The sequence below is a fragment of the Urocitellus parryii genome, chromosome 8 (assembly GCF_045843805.1).
Source record: "Urocitellus parryii isolate mUroPar1 chromosome 8, mUroPar1.hap1, whole genome shotgun sequence".
Lineage (NCBI taxonomy): Eukaryota > Metazoa > Chordata > Mammalia > Rodentia > Sciuridae > Urocitellus > Urocitellus parryii.
The window spans coordinates 17,150,861-17,170,917 of NC_135538.1; the positions used below are offsets into that span (position 1 = coordinate 17,150,861).

Genomic DNA, 20,057 nt, shown 5'->3' on the forward strand with positions numbered 1-20,057 from the left:
CCTTCTGCTGATGGTGGGCAGCAGTACCTAGGCTCCTCCAGGCAGAGACCAGTTTACCTGGGCCTTGGAACCTTCCAAGTGTACACAGGCAAGGTCTGTAGTCCCTGCTAGGGTGTCTGCTGCCTTTGGGTGTCTTCTGACTGCTATTTACTTTTACAGGCAGAATGCCATCTCCCACCTCAGCACAAGACAAAACCATCAACAGATCAGTGAACAGGCTGCTTGTGGCAGCTACGGGTTAAGGAGCATAGGGAAGAAACAAGCAACATTGTGTGTTTCTCCAAGTTAAATAATGAGGAAAAAATGATGGTTTCTGAGCATTATAATTTTTACAGTGACACTATGGGCCACCCTTGTAACTGCTTTGCCACCTCCCATTTCTTGCTTCTGCCTGCAGACCACTCAGGTATAATAAACTCTTAACTGTGTTTTCAATTTGCGGCTCTATCTGTTCTGTTGCTGGAATTTTGGAAGCTGGAGTGCCTCCCACAATGGCAGCTGGGCCACAGCTCCTTCATGATGTCGATGGCTCTTTCCCCCCCACACGCTTCCCCATCCAGAGACTGTGGCTATGTAACGGTGACCCATTTGTTTACCCAGCAACATGCTCAGGACAAGGCTGATGGAGAATATTGCTCATTTCATTTTCTGCGGGGGCAAATGGAAACATCAAGACTTTAAACATGGTGAGTTTGTGTTTGCACCTGAGCTCAGGGTTTTAAGATCAACAGCTCATACTTCTCACCTTCCTCTGCAAGCCAGGGAAACACAGAGATCATGCCACTCCTCCATTTCCAAGACCTTTTCAAGGTGCTTAACCCTTGAAAACAGACAGACCCTCCCTGGGGAAGGGTTTGTGTGGGGTGGAGTTACCTGGGTCCTTGTAGATGCTGAGCACACCCTTGAAGTAATGAGGTAAAAATCTTTCCAGTAAAAGCAGCACATCTTCCAACTCCTCGAGAATCCCCACGAGCAGGAAGTTTTCATTCACGTTCAGCTTTGCGCGTTCGAGGGCCCACTCACCAGGCTCCCTTTATGGAGATGAAAATTGATCAAAGATTTGTTTTTGCAAGGCAGCAATAACACACAGAAAGCTGATAGCTCCTGCCCTCCCGCCCTGGCTTGTGTAATTGCAAATCCGACTTCCTTTCAGGACTAGCCAGGGTGCAGCCTTGACTAGTCCTTCTTCATTCATTTTCACCTGTGTGTAAGGTCTTTGAACTGAGTGAGCCCAGCCTACATATTTATTGAAAGACAAATATAAACATGAGCATTTAGGTCCTTACAAATGCTAATCAGGGGGTGATCAGAAGAATGGCTTTTTATTAGGAGGCCCAAAGAGAACAATAAAGAAGTTTGATGTTTTGAAATATGAAACTTACTGACACTGTATTTCTAAAGAAATCAAAACAAGCATCCAGTCATGCCTGCCAATTGTCTTATTCTTTTAAAGAATTGAAAGAAAAACTTTTCTTAAAAAATTATTAATTACAGAAGGGAAACAGCATAATCTCATTTGTAGGCCAGATTTCTAAGCCTCTGAGCCAACATTTATATAAGCAAGAAGAGCCCAGGAGCTGGGCTCTAGGCCTGGCTATCATTTACCACTTGGAGAAACTTGAGCAAGCCAAGTTCCCTCTTGAAAAATGGTAATAATAACCCTTATCCACCCCTACAGAATCAATAGGGTTGAAGAAGATAATGTTTGAAAGTTTTGAAAAGCATTACTAGTGTGCCCAGGTAAGGCATCATGAGCACTCTGCCCAAGGTTGGGAAATGGACAATTTGAGAAATATTTTAGGGAGTTAGAATCATGGTTCTTTGGATAAGTATGTCCACTGTGATCAGAAAGTGAGTCATCTGGTCCCAGCTCTTCCCAGCATCTGAGGCAACAAGGATGAGCTGGAAAGTGTTCATTACTGGGTGCACGTGTGTGGTGGGGGGCCTGAGCTCAGGATGTGTGTGATGATGCGGAGGACAGACAGTGGCTGGGCCCAGAATTCAGCAAACTCTTGCACTACCGGGGCTAAACCATGCAGCAGCAAGACACGCCTAATAATTAAGCAGGACTCACAGCACAAGCAACAAAGTGCCATGAATGGGCTGCACTCTAGGACCAGCTGTTATCCCTCGCCTCTTCAGGAACATAAGGATGCTCTAATCAAGATTCCCTTTGGGGGACGATGTCTCTTCTGGTAAAAGTCTTTGTTTCACCAAGCAAAGATCGTAGTCCCCTGCTGCCACTGTTTCTTTAGCTAGACATTTGTCCAGTCCCAGTCCAAGGCTTTCCACTGTGGCTACACCGGAACTACCTCGGAGGTGGTCAGGAATGCCCGCACCCCGCCTCAGAGACTGTGATGAGTTGAGGGTTCTGAACAAGTTCCCCAGGGAGGCTCTGCAGGATTTGGCACAGCACACTCCGAGGGCGCCGGCTCTGTGTAAGTCACTTTCTAAAGCAGCCAGGCCTTCCAGGGGGACTCACGGGACCACTGCTCTTTTTCTATTATCTGTTTCATGAGAGAGACACCATCGAATTCTGGGTGTGGATTTCCAGGGTTTTAGACCCAGGAAACATGACAGGGACAGTGGTTGGTTAAGTACAGTCACCACTGTGGAGCAAGTGCCCCTATCTCGTGGGCTGAGTGGTGACAGCCAGGTGTAAGAAAGGGCCTGGTGAAGATTCTAGTGACACAGCTGACCATGGTGACTTAGAGGCCTCTGTCAGAGTCTCAAACGAGGAGCAATAGTAAATATGAACTGTGTTCCAGAAGGTCGAGAGGGTAGGATAGAGAAGAGTCCCACAGAGCCAGTCTGGTAGGTGCCCTGGCCTTGTGCACGTGAGCATGCTGTGAACCTGTGTTTGTCTTTACCTGCATCTGGGATGCTGTCCACAAAAATACGGAATGATGTAAAATAACCTGGGGTTGGAACACTCAGGGTAGTTTTCAAGAATGCACTCATTGATATCCTACAAGAGAAAACAGCAGTGAGATGCCTCATGGTCTGCGCAGTGGTTCCTCAAATGAATACTTAAATTGCACGGGCAAGCTTGGAGGGGGTGCACAGAATTCACAGACCTCCAGAGAAAACTTCCTTCTCGCCTCCCAACACCTGGTTTATTTGACCAGATACACATATGGCCCCAGGCCAGTTCAGAGGGTGCCCATTCAGTTGAGTACACTGCATCTCTGCCCCTCCAGGGGGCTCAAAGGCTGTGGGCTGGATCACAAGCATTGTGAGAATAATCTACCCACGGGATCAGCTAGGACCTCAGCAGTTACTAGCCAGCCATTAGGTGCATAGTTGGCACTTAATAAATTTAGCATAACTTAGTTCTCAATGAGTTCTGACTTAGTTACCTACCAGTATGGCCTGGAGCAATGAGATTCCCTATGTAACCACACATTTAACCAACAATGACTAGGTATCCACAATAGTCTCATGAAGGGCCTGCAAATTTCAGAGGGGCTGCAAAATGATAATCAATCAACAAATATATGAAAAAATATTCAATATCTCCAGCAATTAGAGAAATGCAAATCAAAACTACTCTAATCAGCTTTTAAGAATGGTTTGGTATGCTAAAGATCTAGAAAAGGTGGTAATTTCTGGTTCCAAAACTTCTTTTAAGTTAACAGAATATCTTCTTTCAGCCTTTGCCATTTAAACTTCCCCCTTCTTGGAAGGTGGGATGGGAAAGGCACCCATGTTAGCATCAGACCTCAGTGCAATGTACCACTTGCTAGTCATGGAGTCTTGGCAAATTTCTCCTTGTCATAGGCTCAATCCTGCCTCTGTGCAATGAGACTATTGCCCCATTTGCCCCATGGACCTTTGACTAAGGTTGGCAATCATGTGGGCCAATTATTTCCCCTGTCACTCAACTTCAGATTATGCCTTCTTCGTTACACATCTGCAGTGTTTTCATTCTTTCCCCCTCTAGCTTATATTTAAAAACTGTTCCCAGTGAGTCCAATAGTCTTTTATTTTTTAATTTCCTAAAAGGAAGTATTAGTTTTTTTTAAGGTATACAGAACAATACGATTATAATTATAAAAGCATGGGATGTAATTGCTCTAATTCAGTCCCCAGTACTTCCCCTTTTCCCTTCCCTCTAACTCTACTGACCTTTCTACTATTTACTTGTAATTTTTTTCCTTTTAAAATTACTGTCTTGTGTATATACTCCAGCTATCTCACAGAGAAAATAGAGAGGTCAAAAATAATGGAAATCAGAAATTTGCTGTTTATGCTATACCAAAAATACAAAAAAACCCCACAAAAGTTTAAAGCAAAATCAACCAGAATCCACTACTGTGGAACTTTTGATTTATTGTATCTCATTTTACTCTCTACATAAAACCACATAACACTGTGACATAAAAGCACTTTTCCACTGTGGATTTAAAATAGATTTGGGAGCCAATCTTCACACTCTTAAGAATGCAGACATTAGAGAAAGTTGAACGGTGAAGGACAAGATGAAGGACAATTTCTTGGGCTGGCTGTGACAGTTGTGTTAGAAACGGAGAGAGAAAAATGACTGTCATTCACGACGGAGGCAGTATTGAATCCTTGACCCACAGGTGGACCATGGTAATCAGAGTACAAATTTGATGGGTCAGTCAATTTAGATAAGTGGAGTGGACGTGGGCTAAGCTAACTTTTATTGCATCACACTCAGCCTCATAAGCCCTTTTTTAAGCCTTGTAAAGAATTTTGAGTCAGAACCAGAAGAGTTGAGCAAGACTTTTTAGTGAGGCTTAAAAGACTGGAAAGTGGCAGGTGGCCAGAGAGCCTCGTTCTCCCATCCCATGCTCCTGTCAGGCCTGAATCAGTGATGACACATTCCTTCTAATAGACACGAGAAATGCCCTTCAGAACCCTTCTCCACACAGCCCTCCAGAAAGCAGCATCATTAGTGAAAGTAGCACCTTGCTCTCCCTATTGTGAGCACAAGGTGTGTTGTTGGAGGGTTAACATGTACAGCCTGTATTCTGGTGGCTTTCTGGTCCTTTATAACACTTCTGAGTTTATGACTCTGTGTCTGATGGCAGAAATGCAGATAAAGACTTTCTGGGTAAGTGACATATCACTGTACATGTGTTGTAGATAATATCCTTATTCACTGGGGGCCTCATCCAGTGAGCTCCTAAATCCTGAAAGGGAAACACACTGACCAAACATTTTCAAAACCCCTCTTCTGCACTCCAAGATTCTGAATTTAATGTTTCTATTGCATTAAACTAAAGAAAAACTGTAGTACTAGTTTTTATCCTGAAATGATAATGAGGAGGATCAATCTGGAAAATAGCTCAGTTCCCATTAGATTTCAGTGGGCCATTTTCTGTTAACTACAATAAAATTTGTCAAGCATTTAGGGTGATTGTGGGCAGGATTCTGTGAAAGATGTAAATGGTGCTTTCCAGAAACATCCTTGCACTTCTTTTAATATATAGCATGAATACAACTGTGGAACATGGTCTGGCCTTGAGGTCAAGGGATTTTGGTGCTTTTCAAGGAATGTGGGGACCTCAACTATGATGATTTCATAAAGACGAGAAAATGTGGGGAGCCACGCCTAATAATAACAAGATGCATATGGAGTCATGTTGGCTAACTTCCATTTTTATGGTAAAATATTTATTAGAGTATTGTTTAAAAGATCAGAAATTATATATGAATTTTTGTGATCAGATAAATGTGATATATTTGATTGTAAATCATTATAGTCATTGAAAAATGTTTAATAAAGCATACATAACTATAAGAAAAATTCTAATCTGAGAAAACCAGGGCAAAATTACATAGGTACTACTTTTTTTTTAATACTGGAAGAAAATAAATCAAAATTATTTATAAAGGTTGTGTTTGAGATGTGGAATTATAGATTCCAAACTTTCCCTTTTTTTCTTTTTCAGCACCATCTCCTGGACTCTGGGCCACTGCCCATCACCATGTCATTTATTGCCTGCTGCCACTCTGTGTCAGCCTGTTCCAATTTGGATGTCAGGCTCTGTTCTGGCCTGTTCGCCTGCCTTATGCAAGTAGGTAATCTGGTTATAGAAAGCCTGATCTCAATGACTGGCTCATGACTGCTTGCTCCTGTGATTAGAGCTCGTTTGGAAAGGTGTTCCATTCCTTTGATTTATTATCCTGCCCACCTACTCCTTCAAGAAAGCAGTATCAAGCCCATGTCAACATGGGAAAGAGCAGGTGTCTTATGTGTACAAAAGCATAAAATGTTATAAAGTGTCTATATTGTAAGTATCAAAAATATCTTTGAATATACATGGGATTTTTTATTGAAAAGAAATTTAAGTTATTATAATTTTGGTCTATAATATCACTATTGAACACTGTCAAGCACTTCAATTCCTTGATTGTTTCAGTTTTCATTATCCATTATGAGGTAATACAAGTCCTTTGAGCCTATGGACAGCTGGGCACACCAGCCTGGCCTTCAGGTGGAGTCACAGGTGGGCTGCTGGGCTGTCTTCCTGAACTCAACTCTCTGAGCCTTCAAATCCAATGCCATTCCACGCTCCAGGGCAGGAAGGGCTGCCAAGCAGGCAGGATTTTGCCAGTCTGTGTGGTTATTTTATTAGGTAAATAAATGTCTACAGATTCTAGTTTAAAAACAATGGACCCAACCCAGTTTTGTACAGACATTTTCAAAGGTAAACGTGGAATACATTATCAGTTACTAGCTCTCATAATTATAGTGTTTTTGGCTAAGGATCATTTGCTTTCTGCATATAATATCTGAATTATTAACACAAAGAATGTCTTTAAAAAGAGGTTAATCTCACTAGGAGTTACTTAAAATACCATTATATACCCTAAATTCGGTACCAAGTGGGACATTAAAATGGAGAACACTTCACAAGGGAAGGTCCATCTTGGCAAAAAAACTTGGGGACATAAACTTTATAAAATCATAAATCAAAAAAAAAATGAATTCAGGGGTGAGTTGGAGGAACTGAGGGAAAAGGAAGTAGAGGAATGTGGTTATTTCTTTAACAGAATTAGAAATGAAACTTTACTTGGGATTCCAACTTCAATTTTTCAACTAGAATTTTTGAATATAGCTTAATCTATGAAGTCACAATATGACCTAGTACAATTTCATTTCAGAGATTCTCATATTGGGGTAGGTCAGAATCATTTGTTCATTGTGTTTAAGCAATTCAAGCTGAAATCTGCAACAAACAATACATGACACTCTTTTTATTTGGGGGGGGTACTGGGGATTGAACTCAGGGGCACTTGACCACTGAGCCACATTCCAGCCCTATTTTGTATTTTATTTAGAGACAGGGTCTCACTGAGTTGCTTAGTGCCTCGCTTTTGCTGAGGCTGGCTTTCAACTTGTGATGCTCCTGACTCAGCTTCCTGAGCTGCTGGGATTACAAGCCTGCGCCACCGTGCCCAGCGAAACTCTCTTTTTAATAGATGAGTTTAATCACTTAATTTTACTATGATTATTATTCTTGGGTTTGTGCATCTTATGTTTTTTCATTGTTGTTGTTATTTTTCTCTGCATTTGTTTTCCCTTTTATGTCTTCCGTAACTTTAATAACTTTTAATAATACCCCTTCCCTTTCTCTCTACTTTCCTATTTCACTAAAGATTATATTTTTATTCTTTTCATAATTACCCATGCATTTTTAACAATCTAAGATTTTTTTCAGCTATATAATTCTGACAGCTCAAAAAATAAAAACAACGGAGCTTAAAATACTTTCAAATACTACAAAGTTCTGAGGAAGGGCATAGAACTTTTAAAATTCATTCATAAATAGATGGTCAGAAAGATGAGTACATGAAAAAATGTCCAAAAATGTTTAGTGTTAAGCTCAACTTAATTTTTTCTAATAGAGCCTGAAACAATTTTTTTTGTTTACTACTCCAAATCAGAGGATTTTAGCACCTTTAACTATTAAACACCAACCACCCCATCTTATTGTTTAATTTTAATATTTTTTTTAAACACTTGAATGTTTTAATTATTGGTTCTGTTCACTGCTGCTTCTTGTACCTTATGGTTCCTGTACTTTCCCCCTAATTCAGTAGTCATTTTAGTGAAGTCAGTAAGTGGAAAACTCCATAATTCTATGTCTGGAAAATATCTGTGGGGTGACTAGCTAGCTGGGTATAAAATCCTAGGCTGATGGCTATTTTCTCTCAGCAATTTGAAGGTAGTACTCCATTGTCATCTGGTATCTATTATTAATAATGAGAAGTTTGGCATCAATCTAATATGGTATTTTCATTGGTCATCGGCATCTCTTCCTTTTCCTTGATATTCTGCAGTTCACTATGAAGTATTCAGATATATATTTAACTTGTTTATTCTGTCCAGTTTTCCTGGTACACTTTTAGTGAAAAGATCAACATCATTTATTTTAGAACATTCCATCCTTTAATTGATTCAAATATTGCTACCCTACCTCTTTTCCAGTCTTTTTTCTGGATATCCCATTGGTTAACTATTGGAATCTTATGATCTTTCTTCCTTATCTCTTAAGTGCTTTTTCTATCCATCTATTTTTATCTTTCTAATTTATCTTCTTGATGAATTCCTCATGTCTAATTTCTAATTCTCAAATGTTCTCTTTTACTCTATTTCTTAAATTTTAATGACCATATTTTTCATTATAAGAGTCAAGATTACCTTTGAAATATTCTTATGTTCTTGTTTCATGTCTATTTTTGTTTTATAATTATCTGTTTTTTTTCTTTTGAAGTGGAAGTTATTTATTGTTTTATCTTTGCAAACATCTTATGTTAAAGACTTTGTCACATTGTTTCTTAAAGTCATCTGAAGTAAATTCATGTTCCAATAGATTTTGCTGCTGTATTTTTTGGTGTTAGGTTTTTTTCATGTGCTTTAGAATCTTTGGTCTGTAGGCTAATCTATGTGGGAGATTCATATTCCCCCATCCAGCCCTGGCCTCCTTCCTTTTTATGTTTCTTTCTTCTTCCATCTGTCCCTCCCTTGCAGTATTGTGGTTGCTTTTATCCAGACTCCTGGGCCCTTAGTCCAGAGCCAGGTCTCAAATGTATCCCATTCAATGGCAACAATAAAAATGCTGCAGATATGATTACAAAGCAGCAAACAGTTTGGTTCACTTACTAGTTATGAGTCTGTGGTTTTGCTTCCCCACTTCTCTAGGTCTCTGGCCTCTTAAAAAGCCACATCCCAAGCAGTGAACAAGCTTCTGTTATGTTCAGCTTCCTTTGCTTGACAGTGAGGAGAAGTATGGCTCCCACTTGGGCCCTGGTTTGAAGCACTGAGCCTGGTATGCCCCACATTAGCAGGGGCAACTTTAGTCCCTTGTACCCTGCAGGATCCAACTTCTGGCCACCACTATCTGATTCTGGACTGAAGCCCAGCTGGCCTGTGGCTTTACCGTCGCTCCCCACTCTGTTATTCCTCCAGGCATGGAGATCCTCTTATTTCTTATTCATTTGAATTTCCTTTTTTTTACATTCTACTCACAATTGTGATGTGTTTGGGATTGAGGGAGTAGAAACCCACTGTACTGCAGGGAGCCTTGTACAGGTTTTGCTAGAGTGAGGTCTGTCAGTGGTTAACCCTAGCTGAGCAAGAAGCATGGGTGACCTTGGACCTAGGTAAGGTAACTTGCTAAACTAGGGGAAAGAAGCTTGGTAAAATGTCAAAATCTGTGCCACAGCCATGGCATATGCTTACTGAAATGTGTTTCTGCTTTGCATGTCAGAGGGCAAATGGCAATGCACAGACTGTCAGACATCAGTGTGATTCGGAGGCTGTTTCTTAGAGACTCTGTGAGATACTGTTGTATCACAGTAGTGACTCTTCCATAAGGTGTTGCTTCCAATCTTTCATCATTTTGAAAAAGCATGACATGAATGCAAAAGTCAGAATCTATGCCCTACATATTCTTTATTGGTAGTCTATTCTAAATTTCTGGAAGATTCTTCTTTCCTCATTATGGTACTCATTCAGTGCCAGGCAGGTGTTCTATAAAAGTAGCCTTCAAAGATGATGGAGTTTTTATTTGAATTGTGCTAGGCCTAGCAAATCACCATGGAAATCTGGGTGTCTGATATAACCTTTCAGGTGATGGTATCGTTTTTCAATAAACATAAAAAAATCATGAGCAGAGTAAAGCGAAGAGTACAAGTACTAACACTAAACAAAAAGTACTTAAATGGTAGTGTAGGTAAAGATATGTTACAGTTGATGCCTGTTTTTCTGGTAGTTATCTCCATAATTGAAATGCCATTAGGTGTCCTATAACCCATTTCCCACTAGAAAAGGCAAATTCCAGATGTGGGTTCCACTTAGAGGAACAGTGATTTTTGCATCTTGGTTGTCTGTGACTCTAGGCTCAGGAAGAGCCAGGTGGCTGGATCCCTGCCACCAGCAGTCTGCTGAGAGAGCTCCAAGTGTTGCCCTGGTGGAGCAGGCATCAGCAGCCTCTGCCTGCAGGGGGCAGCACTGATTACACATGGAAATGTAAAATCAGTGGAATGGAAGTCACCCTTAAAATAAGTCAGGTTTAGAGTGTGCCCATCTTTTATTCCTTCACAGTTCACACAAAAAAATGGAAAAGCTCACTGTTATGTATATGGGACATGGCAAGTGTGATCTTACTGAATGGCTTGCAGCTGGATCTTATGGAATGTATAATTTTTAACCTTTTCCATCTTTTTATAACTATGGAAATATATTTAAATTTTGACTGCTGAATATAATACCAGAAGGAAAAATGCTTGTAAAATTTAGGCCAGAGATCAGAAGGACTAGTGCATGTTTTACTTAACAGTTAATTATGAAGGGAGGGAAATGAACCACTGACCCCAAATCTGTTCACGTCACCTGTTAGAAGATGCCCACAGGTAGGCCAGGTCTCAGTACAGTGTAGTGGTTGCTGGAGGGGTACTGACCAGAAAAATCAAGCTCAACTAGATCTTCCCAACAAACAGGAAATTTTGGAGTGTAATAATGGCAGCAATTCCTGAGAACTCAAGTATATTCTTTAACTATTTTACATCATAAAAGTTATTTATGACTCTTTTGGGCTCTGCAAGTTTCTGAAAGCTATAGAAACTGTTTTAGCCTTGTATAATTCTGGTGATTTTTGCCTTCCCAGCTGAAGAGGTTCAGAATTCCTTTTTTTTTTTCTTTCACATCCAATAGTCTTAATAGTTTTGGCTTAAGAACCCAAAACAAACCACAAAAGTCACACTTTCAAATTCTGGTTACCCAGGACATAAACAGCATGTTTGTGGATTTTTGTTTGGCGGGGGCATGGCCTCTCATTTCTGTGGCCCTATAGTTTCAACTCAGAAGGTCACCGTGCACCCACAATAAGTTTAATGAAAAGGCGTTGAGAGTAAACAGAATTTTTTTCCCCAGATTAACTGGAAATTTCCGTTTTCTAGATCTTAGTTTCATGAGTGACTAAGAATTGTCTATGTAACGAAATTTCACCAAAGTATTCTATTATGAATATTTAAAATTTCTCATAATGTATAGTAAAAGAAGACAAACAAAAATCTCAAAAAAATATTGACTGTGAAAATAATTGTGACCCCAGCCACATTTTTTTGCATTCTTTTTATCTTATTCTAATTTGTTGTTCATTTTGTTCATTCATTTATAGCCTGTCTCTTTTTTTTTTCTTTGTGGTGCTGGGGACCAAACCCAGGGCCTTGCACATGCTAGGCAAGCACTCCACCAACGAGCCACATCTTTCTCTTTAAACTTCCTCTTGAAGTTTCCTGGACTGTTTTTCCAGTGGGGAGGAGATCTTTATAAAGCCTCAGGCTTCCACCTTTACAATTTCCCACCCGAAATCTATTTAGAGACCTCATTTCTGACCCTCTCATTGGCCCTACTCCCTGGATTATTTCTGCTCTGGAATGAAATAGCAATGCCTTTGGTGTAAGGGAAAAAGCCATAAAACCCAGCCCCTTTATCACACAGCTCTTTGGGATTTTTCTCACGCTTCCTTACTGGATGTTCTCTCATGTTTTTGTTATATTCAGTGATGTTTTAGGGCACATGCGCTCAGCAACCAATGGGAACCCAAATTCCTGTCCTTTAAAGGCTGTTAATACCCCTATCCCATTCATTAGCCTTTTCTTTTTCTTAGTGAGCTCCCTCCCCCTTTTAGATGAACTATCCATGGATCAGAGTAAGGCTCCATAAATAACAACAAAATAATTCAAGTCACTCTAATAATTTCTGCATATCTAAGTATAACAGGTATTAAGAGGTATTCCAAAGTTTCCTTGGGGCTGGGGTTGTAGCTCAGTGGTGAAACTTCGCAGGTGTGAAGCACTGGGTTTGATCCTCAAACCACATAAAAATAAAATAAATAAAATAAAGCTATTGTATCCATCTACAAGTAGGAAAAAAAAATGATTCCTAGCTCTTCTTTTCCCCAAGTCTCTCAAATTGAGAATTGAAGGCAAAAAAAAAGCAATTTAAATTATAAACTCAATTTAAACATTGAGCTGCATCCATGATGGGGATGAATTCCATAGACTAAGTGTAGGACTGCTTATCACACACAGGGAAAGGATCTGCAGGAGGAAAAACAGTCTTCCTGGAGAAAAATGGATGCAACATTTGGTCAGAGGCTATTTCTCACTCTTTCTCTGTTTCATCATGAACAGTTTTAAAAACCAGAGAAGGGAAGAATCCATTCTTTGTAACAACTGGAGAAAGTCTTGCAACATTCAGGGTGTAAGGCTCAATAGTTGTAACCAGACACAGAGCAGTCCTTTAGCACAGCTCTTGCTGGGCTCCCAATGCCAGCAGGTCACTGTGCTGTGCAGTCCGTTCCTGCCCTGTCCCCCGTAACCCATGTTCTGGAGCCAGGACAGCAAAAGCCAATGCCCATGAGTACCAGGTGATGTGAACGCATGAATGGTCCTGGGCTGGAGACACATCCTGCGGAGAGGCTGGGGCATACCTGCAGGCACAATCCCTGTCACAGTGGGGTGGATGCTTGGTTCCAGCCAGTCACTGCCATGTGAAATTTGTGCCAAGGTTTCCCAACCTTTTGATTTTTTCAAGGGAAGTTAAAATCTGAATTTTTATGCAAAATCACCTACTTCTTAAATGTTAGTACCAAAATTTAAAAAAAAGTGAGTGAAACAAAACATGTCTGCAGGTCAAACATGACCCACAGGTGACCAGCTTATGCCCCACTGGTTTGCTAAAACCATTCCAAATTTGGGTAGCTCCTAAAAAATACAAGATGTGATAATTTGCTGTGCCTTAGTTTCCTCACTCCTAAAGAAAATAATAATAAATGCTGATGAGGATGTGAGAAAAAAAAAAGAAACGGTTGTAATACATCTTTCTTTTGGGAGACAAAGAAAAAGCATTTGGAGATGCTTTATAAACTACAGAGAGCACAGCACAGAGGGAGGGAAGACACAGATGCTTTGACTTTTGAGTGCATAGATGAAGGGCTTTGAAGGATTCGGCAACACTGGATAAAATGGTGGTGGAAATAAAGGCCGGAGCGATTCGACTCAGCCCTGGATGGAAGACTGCAAGGAGAGGTGAAGGACAGCAGGGTCAAAGTAAAAGGAGCTGGTGGTGGGGACAGGGGGAGAGCTGTGGTTTCAGGGAGCAAGACCTCCTTCACGAGAACTCACCAGGACTAGGAAGACCACAGCGAACCCTTGATCAATGAAGTGGTGACAAACTTAAAATCACAGGGTGACTTCCGACTTTTGGAATATTTTCAAATGCATGACCTGCCTCCCCACTCTCAAGTCACAAAAGGCAAATTCATTTCAATACTAGCCCAATACACAACCAGAGGAGATCATGATGTGAGAATACTATTATTCTAAAACTGCAGATGATTTTTGAATTCTCAGCTATTCTGAATTATCAGCACCAATATTCTCTTCTAAGAAAGTGAATAAGCAATTATTTTTTAATACTTTGCAAACCTTTCACTGGGAGAGTATAAATTTTCACTATGGGGTTGTTATGGTCATTCACTTTAGGAAGCCACACAACTCTAAACTCTTTGCTCCTTAACTGTTAGCACTAAAGGCTAGATTGTTTCTCAACGTGTAATAAGCCTAAGGATGCTGGTTTGATTTAAGGAATAGAGAAAACAGAGGATTATTAATGTAGCACAATTTTAGGAGCAGCTAACATTTTGCAAAGCTCCAGTGGAGGATTCTTGACAGTCCAAGACCACAAGGCAGATGGCATCCAAGATGTTCCAACATCTAGCCCAGGGTCACTTCCTTTAGGAAGATTCTATATTTAGCAGGAGACATATGCTGCGTACTTTTATAGAAGGCTCAGGAGAGACTCATTCTTCTTATTTCACTTTCTTGCCCTGGTCTTATTAGGTCTAGAGATCCATGTTATTGACATTCAGAATTTGGCAATTTAAGGTATTCATTGACCTGAAAACATATAGAACAACTGCAACATCCCTGGTGGGGTGGTTCTCCTTGTCAGCAGGGACTGGGAGAAGCAAGTCATTATTAATTTGCAGTCTCAGCCCCAAAGGGTCTGTAGGTAGAACTGGATTTCAATATAATTTGCCTTCTTTGTAATTCTAAACCTCTATTATGTGCATTTGGATACACTCTAGGAAGGTCTGCAGGCTTCTCTAGATGCTAAGGTGCTCATGACATAAAAGAGACTAAGACGCCCCTGGTATTGAATATTTTTAGTGAGCAGGGTGTCAAGATTTCCCTCTAATGCACAATGGATTTCCTGACCTGTATTCCAGCACCGGGCCTCATTTGGATCAGTGAAAAATGTCAACAGATTATTTTTGACTGAGATTTTCAAAAAAATTCTCCCTAAAAATACTTGGGTAAAACTTCTATTTCAAAGAGCTGAACAGCAAAACTCTAGCAAGCACTAACAAAATTTTTTATGCAAATAGAATCCTCTGGGTGGTTCAAGTGCCTAAAGCAACTTTTATATTTGCCACTTAATCTAGCACAGTGGTCCTCAGAGTGTGATCTGCTGACCCCAAGGAGGACCCTGAGATCCTTTCAGGGGTTCACAAGATCAAAACTATTTTCAAAAGAAGACCAAGGTGTTATGTGACCTTTTGGTGGTTTTTGATTTTATGCTGACAGAGCAAAAGCTACAGTGGTAAAACAGCTGTCTCATTTGCATGAGTCAGGATGGGTCCAAACTACAGGACCAGCCATGATATTCTTCACCTCCACACTCCTGAAGGAGTAGTCAAAATTACTAACCCTACTAAAGTTCAACCCTTGAGCACACGTCTGGTACCAGGGATTGAACCCAGGAGCACTTAACCACTGAGCCACATCCCCAGCCCTTTTTTGTATTTTATTTAGAAACAGGGTCTCATTGAGTTGCTTACTAAGTTGCTGAGGCTGGCTTTGAACTCTTGATCCTCCTGCCTCAGCCTCTGGAGCAGCTGGGATTACAGGCATGCACCATCATGCCTGGCTATGTCTTTTTAATGTTCTATGAAGAGATGGGACAAAGTTTTGCATGCAGAACTTCTGCTACTGAGCTTGTGGCAGTTACAGTCTCTAGACTCACTTCTCAAAGCAATATGCTTAAATGTCTAGAATAAAATAGATCTGACCACAAAGGAAACTAAATATATTGAATTACTTATCAAAATAGTCAAAAAAGTTGTGATAAGTATACGTGTGTTTATTTTGTGTACTGAATAGCAAGATTTCTCAGTATGTCTGAAATCTACTTAATATCCATCTGAGTTGTTAGTATTAATATTTTGAGCTATCTCTAATAATAGTCACCAATATAAAATACCTGAGTTTTCTATTAGTGATGTAATAGGCATAGTTAATACTGCTGCAGTTGGTTGTCTACAATCTAAAATGGAGAAGCTGGTAAGTTGGCGAAACTATGATGCACATTTTTCTATTGGAATTCACAATAGAATTTACCCACTGACCTTTGGGGGCATCCATGGACCCCGTGTTAAGAACACCTGCTTCAGAACATTCTTGATATAAATAGCATCTCTGGGTACTCCTGGGCCTCTTACCCTGCTTTATAGGCCTTCTAGGCTTTTTATCACACCTGACATATTATGTATTATTTGTCTATCTGTTTACTATGTCTCAGCCCACAGGGGTGTCGTCCCTGTGATAGGCGAAGCTTTGTCTCCCTTTTTCTCTGCTATTCCAGGGCTTAGGAGTATCCATTCCATAACAGATGCTCAGTCAATATATCTTAAGTAAATGACTAGATATGATCAGCTTCCAAGTCCCGAAAGGTCTACATGAAACCCTGTCTCCTCTTCCCACTTCTAGTTCATGCTCTTAATATACTGTCACTGTGTTTTTCAATGTTTATGCCTTGTCAGTGTTGTAGCTGCAGTTACAATTCAGATAATTGCAGTTATCTTAGAGAGACGTTGGTGCTTTAAAAGAGCTTCTCAATGATCATAGCGCATCTTAGCAGTGTCCCTGGAAGATCTGTGCCTGCTAAGGTTTCCTACTGGCTTCCACAGAGAAAGGCAAATGACTGAAGCACATGCCAGAATTTTATGCAAAATCCCCAAAGTAAAGCTTTTGTGGCTAAGATGGAAAATATGAATCTGACCTGAATATCTGGGATTGTAATTGTATCCATGAAAACACCCTGATGTCATGTGAAACAGTTCAAACTGCTAAATGGAAACCTACCATCCAGTAAACCTATCCCTGATCATGTGCTTTGGCATCTCAGTCTTAATACATTGATTTGCTTAATGATTCCAATTTAAAAAAAAATCTCATTGGCATCAAATCTTAGTCTTCTTTCTCCTCAAATTTTTAATTGCATTATAAATCAGTTTATGTCTATTACAGAAAATATCATTAAGCAAAAAGAAGAAAATAAAAAGCAACCATGCAAAGTAATACTTTTAAAAGAAAAGATAACAAGAATATAAAAATATAAAGGTCAAATAATATGTTGGTGTATAGCCTCTTTCCATATTATTTTGGTAACAAGTCCTAGTTATCTTACTGTGGGTTTTCTTGACTATAATCAAACTTCAAATAAAATATTAAAAGGAACAAAGAAAGCAAAAGTCTTTAAACTTTATCACTCTATACTCTTGATTTCTGTTTTGTAGTTCAATGTGAGATTTCAACAGAGGCCAATGTTTTTTAAGTTGGATTTTCATTGACTTCAACATTCTTTCATTCAAATTATAATCAATGAGGAAGGGTAGAGTTGACAAAGTAAAATCCATTCAATTTCCAGAAAGCTCAGGAAAAGTTTGTTCTTCACTATATGAGCTGTCAATTCCTTATGCTTTCATTTAGAGTCAAGAGGCATGAATATTCTGAAGGATCAGATTAGACAGATACTTCAGCCTCTACAAAAGGGCTATGGCTTTGGACTGGGTTGGTTTCTGCCATTTATTGGCCCTTTTCATGGAAGACTGAACACAGTTGCCTTACATTAACAAGGTCTCTGTGCACTGGAAGGAAACACAACAGAGTTGGGCACCACATTGTTTCCTTCTATGCTTTCCTTGTCAGTAGCACAAATGCTTCTGTTAATGCAGTTCAAGTTCTGTTCATTTTATCAGAAACTGAATGGAGGCCAACCACTTGTTTCTCCTTTATTTTGGTAACAGTCTCTTGGGTTATTTCCTCTCTCCAACATCTTAGCCATCCTGGGTAATTTTTTAAATGTAATGCCCTAGGCTTCTGTCGGGTCAATTAATGAGTGTTGGTAACAAGCTAATGCAGAACCTGGGAATCTTTGTGGCTTGGCCACCTCTTACAACAAGGAAGGCTTGGAAATCTCTAACTTCTTCCTAATTCACACTCCGTTCTTCCCTCTCTCTTCTCAGGCCTAATTCCTTTTGAACCATTTAAGCTTTTTATTTTTGATACAGGGGATTGAACTCAGGGGCACTCAACCACTGAGCCACACCCCCAGCCCTATTTTGCACTTTATTTAGAGACAGGGTCTCACTGAGTTGCTTAGTGCCTCACTGTTGCTGAGGCTGGCTTTGAACTCGCGATCCTCCTGTCTCAGTCTCCTGAGCCGCTGGGATTACAGGTGTGTGCCACCATGCCCGGCCCGTTTAAGCTTTTTAACCAAGGTTTTCATTTGGGGGTGCATTGTGAGGTCAGAGAATCCCACTTCCACGGAGCTCTCACAGGCCACAAATGGCTTCTTCAAAGGTCTCAAGGCCTCAAATGAGAACAACAAAAACCGAGGAATCAGACCCTTCTTGTCTTTTCAAAGCCTTTGAACATTTAGCACCCCTTTTTCGTAGGCTGGAGGACTGATGAGGTTCCCATACTCCAGAAAGGGTCATTCCAGAAGGAGCAGATGTGGGCTGCGAAGTTCATTGCTGGACTCCCTCCCTGGGATGTGGGTGGGAGAGAGCGACAGGCTCTGAGCTGCTGCTTGGTGGCTGGTGCAATGCCAGGCACAGGGGGGCGGGGGAGGGGGAGCACAGGGCTGCATCCTTGGGCACAGGTGGAAGTCTCCTCCACAGGCTGGCTTGGGAAGTGGAAAGAGGCCAAGATGGAATGGTGAAGTGGAATGGAGGATGGTGCATACTGTGAGGGTCGACAGCTTCCAGTAAGGACCAGGGACACCTCCAGAGAACACCAGAAGAGAGATGGCTGCGGTTGCGGGTGCTGCTGCTGTTGTTTTTGTATGATGGGAGTAAACCAGGGAACCTGCGTGTGTTTCAGGCTGTGCCTGGCTGTCCAGTCTCAGGATTCAGTTCTTCCTACTTCCTGCAGTGTGCTGCTTCTTTCAGCATCCTTCACTGCATCAAGCCACTTCAAGTTATGTCCTCTCTGCCAGGCGACCTTCTTCTCATCCTGCAAGGCTTGACTCAGGGGTCACCTCCCCAGGAACCCCGTGGACACAACCTCCCCACATCTCCACTGCTGTCTCTAGACAATTCCCTGAGGCTGGAACCTGGTTATGCATCTACCTCGCCCCAGAGCTTGGATTCCTTGAGCGCAGGTTCTTTGTCCTGTTTCTGTGCTTGGCACAGAGGGGAAGCTCAGTGCCTGCTTGGCTCAATGAATGCATGTTTGCTGCATAAACACACTTGATGAAGATCAAGAGGTCTGGAGTGAAGATGAAAGCTCCACCGCAGCAGCAATTTTTGTTCCTGTCACTGTTTCCCAAACACTGGGAGGAATGCCTGTCACATAGTACCTGCTCGAGCATTTTTTAAATGTAAATTCATAAGGAAGACAAATTCTTGCAAAGTGGCATAGAAGTAGCGATTCACACTGTTCTTTTGCCTTGCCACATGCTTTCAAAGAGCTTTCCCTGATTGCTGTCAAGGGAGACCAGCATTGTCACCTGGGAGCAGGCTTCCCGGCACGAATGCATGCTTCCACAGCTGCTCAGGGAAGAAATATGTTTAGGGGTTCACAGAGTCAAGTGTGAAGTGAACCTAAGACCAGAGACTTCTGAAGTCGGAGGGCCACCTGGGGCACACCCAGTTGTACAGTGGCCACAGTCCTCTCGGGGTGTTCTAGTCATCCTCATCCTCCCTGAGTTGCTCTCTGCAGAGCTGAGCTCAGGCACAGGGAGGCAGAGTACCATGAGAGATGAGGCACTCCCCTCTGCTTGGGGCAGGGTGCACATTTTGTTCCTCGGGCTGGGAAGTGCAGAGCTGGGAGGATAAACAACTTCCCAATAAACCAAGTGGCCGGCCGGGGAGGCAGGTGATGACCATGTCTATCTGCTGGCTCGGGGGTGGGAGGAGGCAGGAAGCGCGTTCACCACATCACTGGGCTGTAATGGATGTTCCAGTTCTCTTAAAAAAAAGGTCATCTCGAGGTTGAAGCACATTTCCCAGCAGTGTCTGTCTTGATAAATGTAAGATTCAGGAAGAGATGCAACTGTGCTGAACACTCCCTTCCTACTATTCCACAGATGTTCCCATTCCCCAGTCATCAGTGGGGTAAGGATGTCTATCAGCATCACCTTTGACAGCACATATTTATTGAGTGGCACAATGTGCAGAATACAGGACATGCTAGAAGATCGTTCTCCCTTTCCTTGAGACACTTTC

At 41.3% G+C, this 20,057-nt stretch overlaps 1 protein-coding gene across 1 annotated transcript in view; it reads right to left on the reverse strand.

The window, feature by feature from the left end:
• The window catches only part of Ust (uronyl 2-sulfotransferase), a 262,683-nt gene that overhangs the window by 43,985 nt on the left and 198,641 nt on the right, over positions 1–20,057 (reverse strand). Inside the window, exons 6-7 of the mRNA XM_026401958.2 lie at positions 2,871–2,968; positions 874–1,031 (exon numbers count right to left, since the gene is read on the reverse strand). Of these exons, the coding sequence (XP_026257743.1) occupies positions 874–1,031; positions 2,871–2,968 (256 nt within the window). The remainder of the gene's footprint in view (positions 1–873; positions 1,032–2,870; positions 2,969–20,057) is intronic.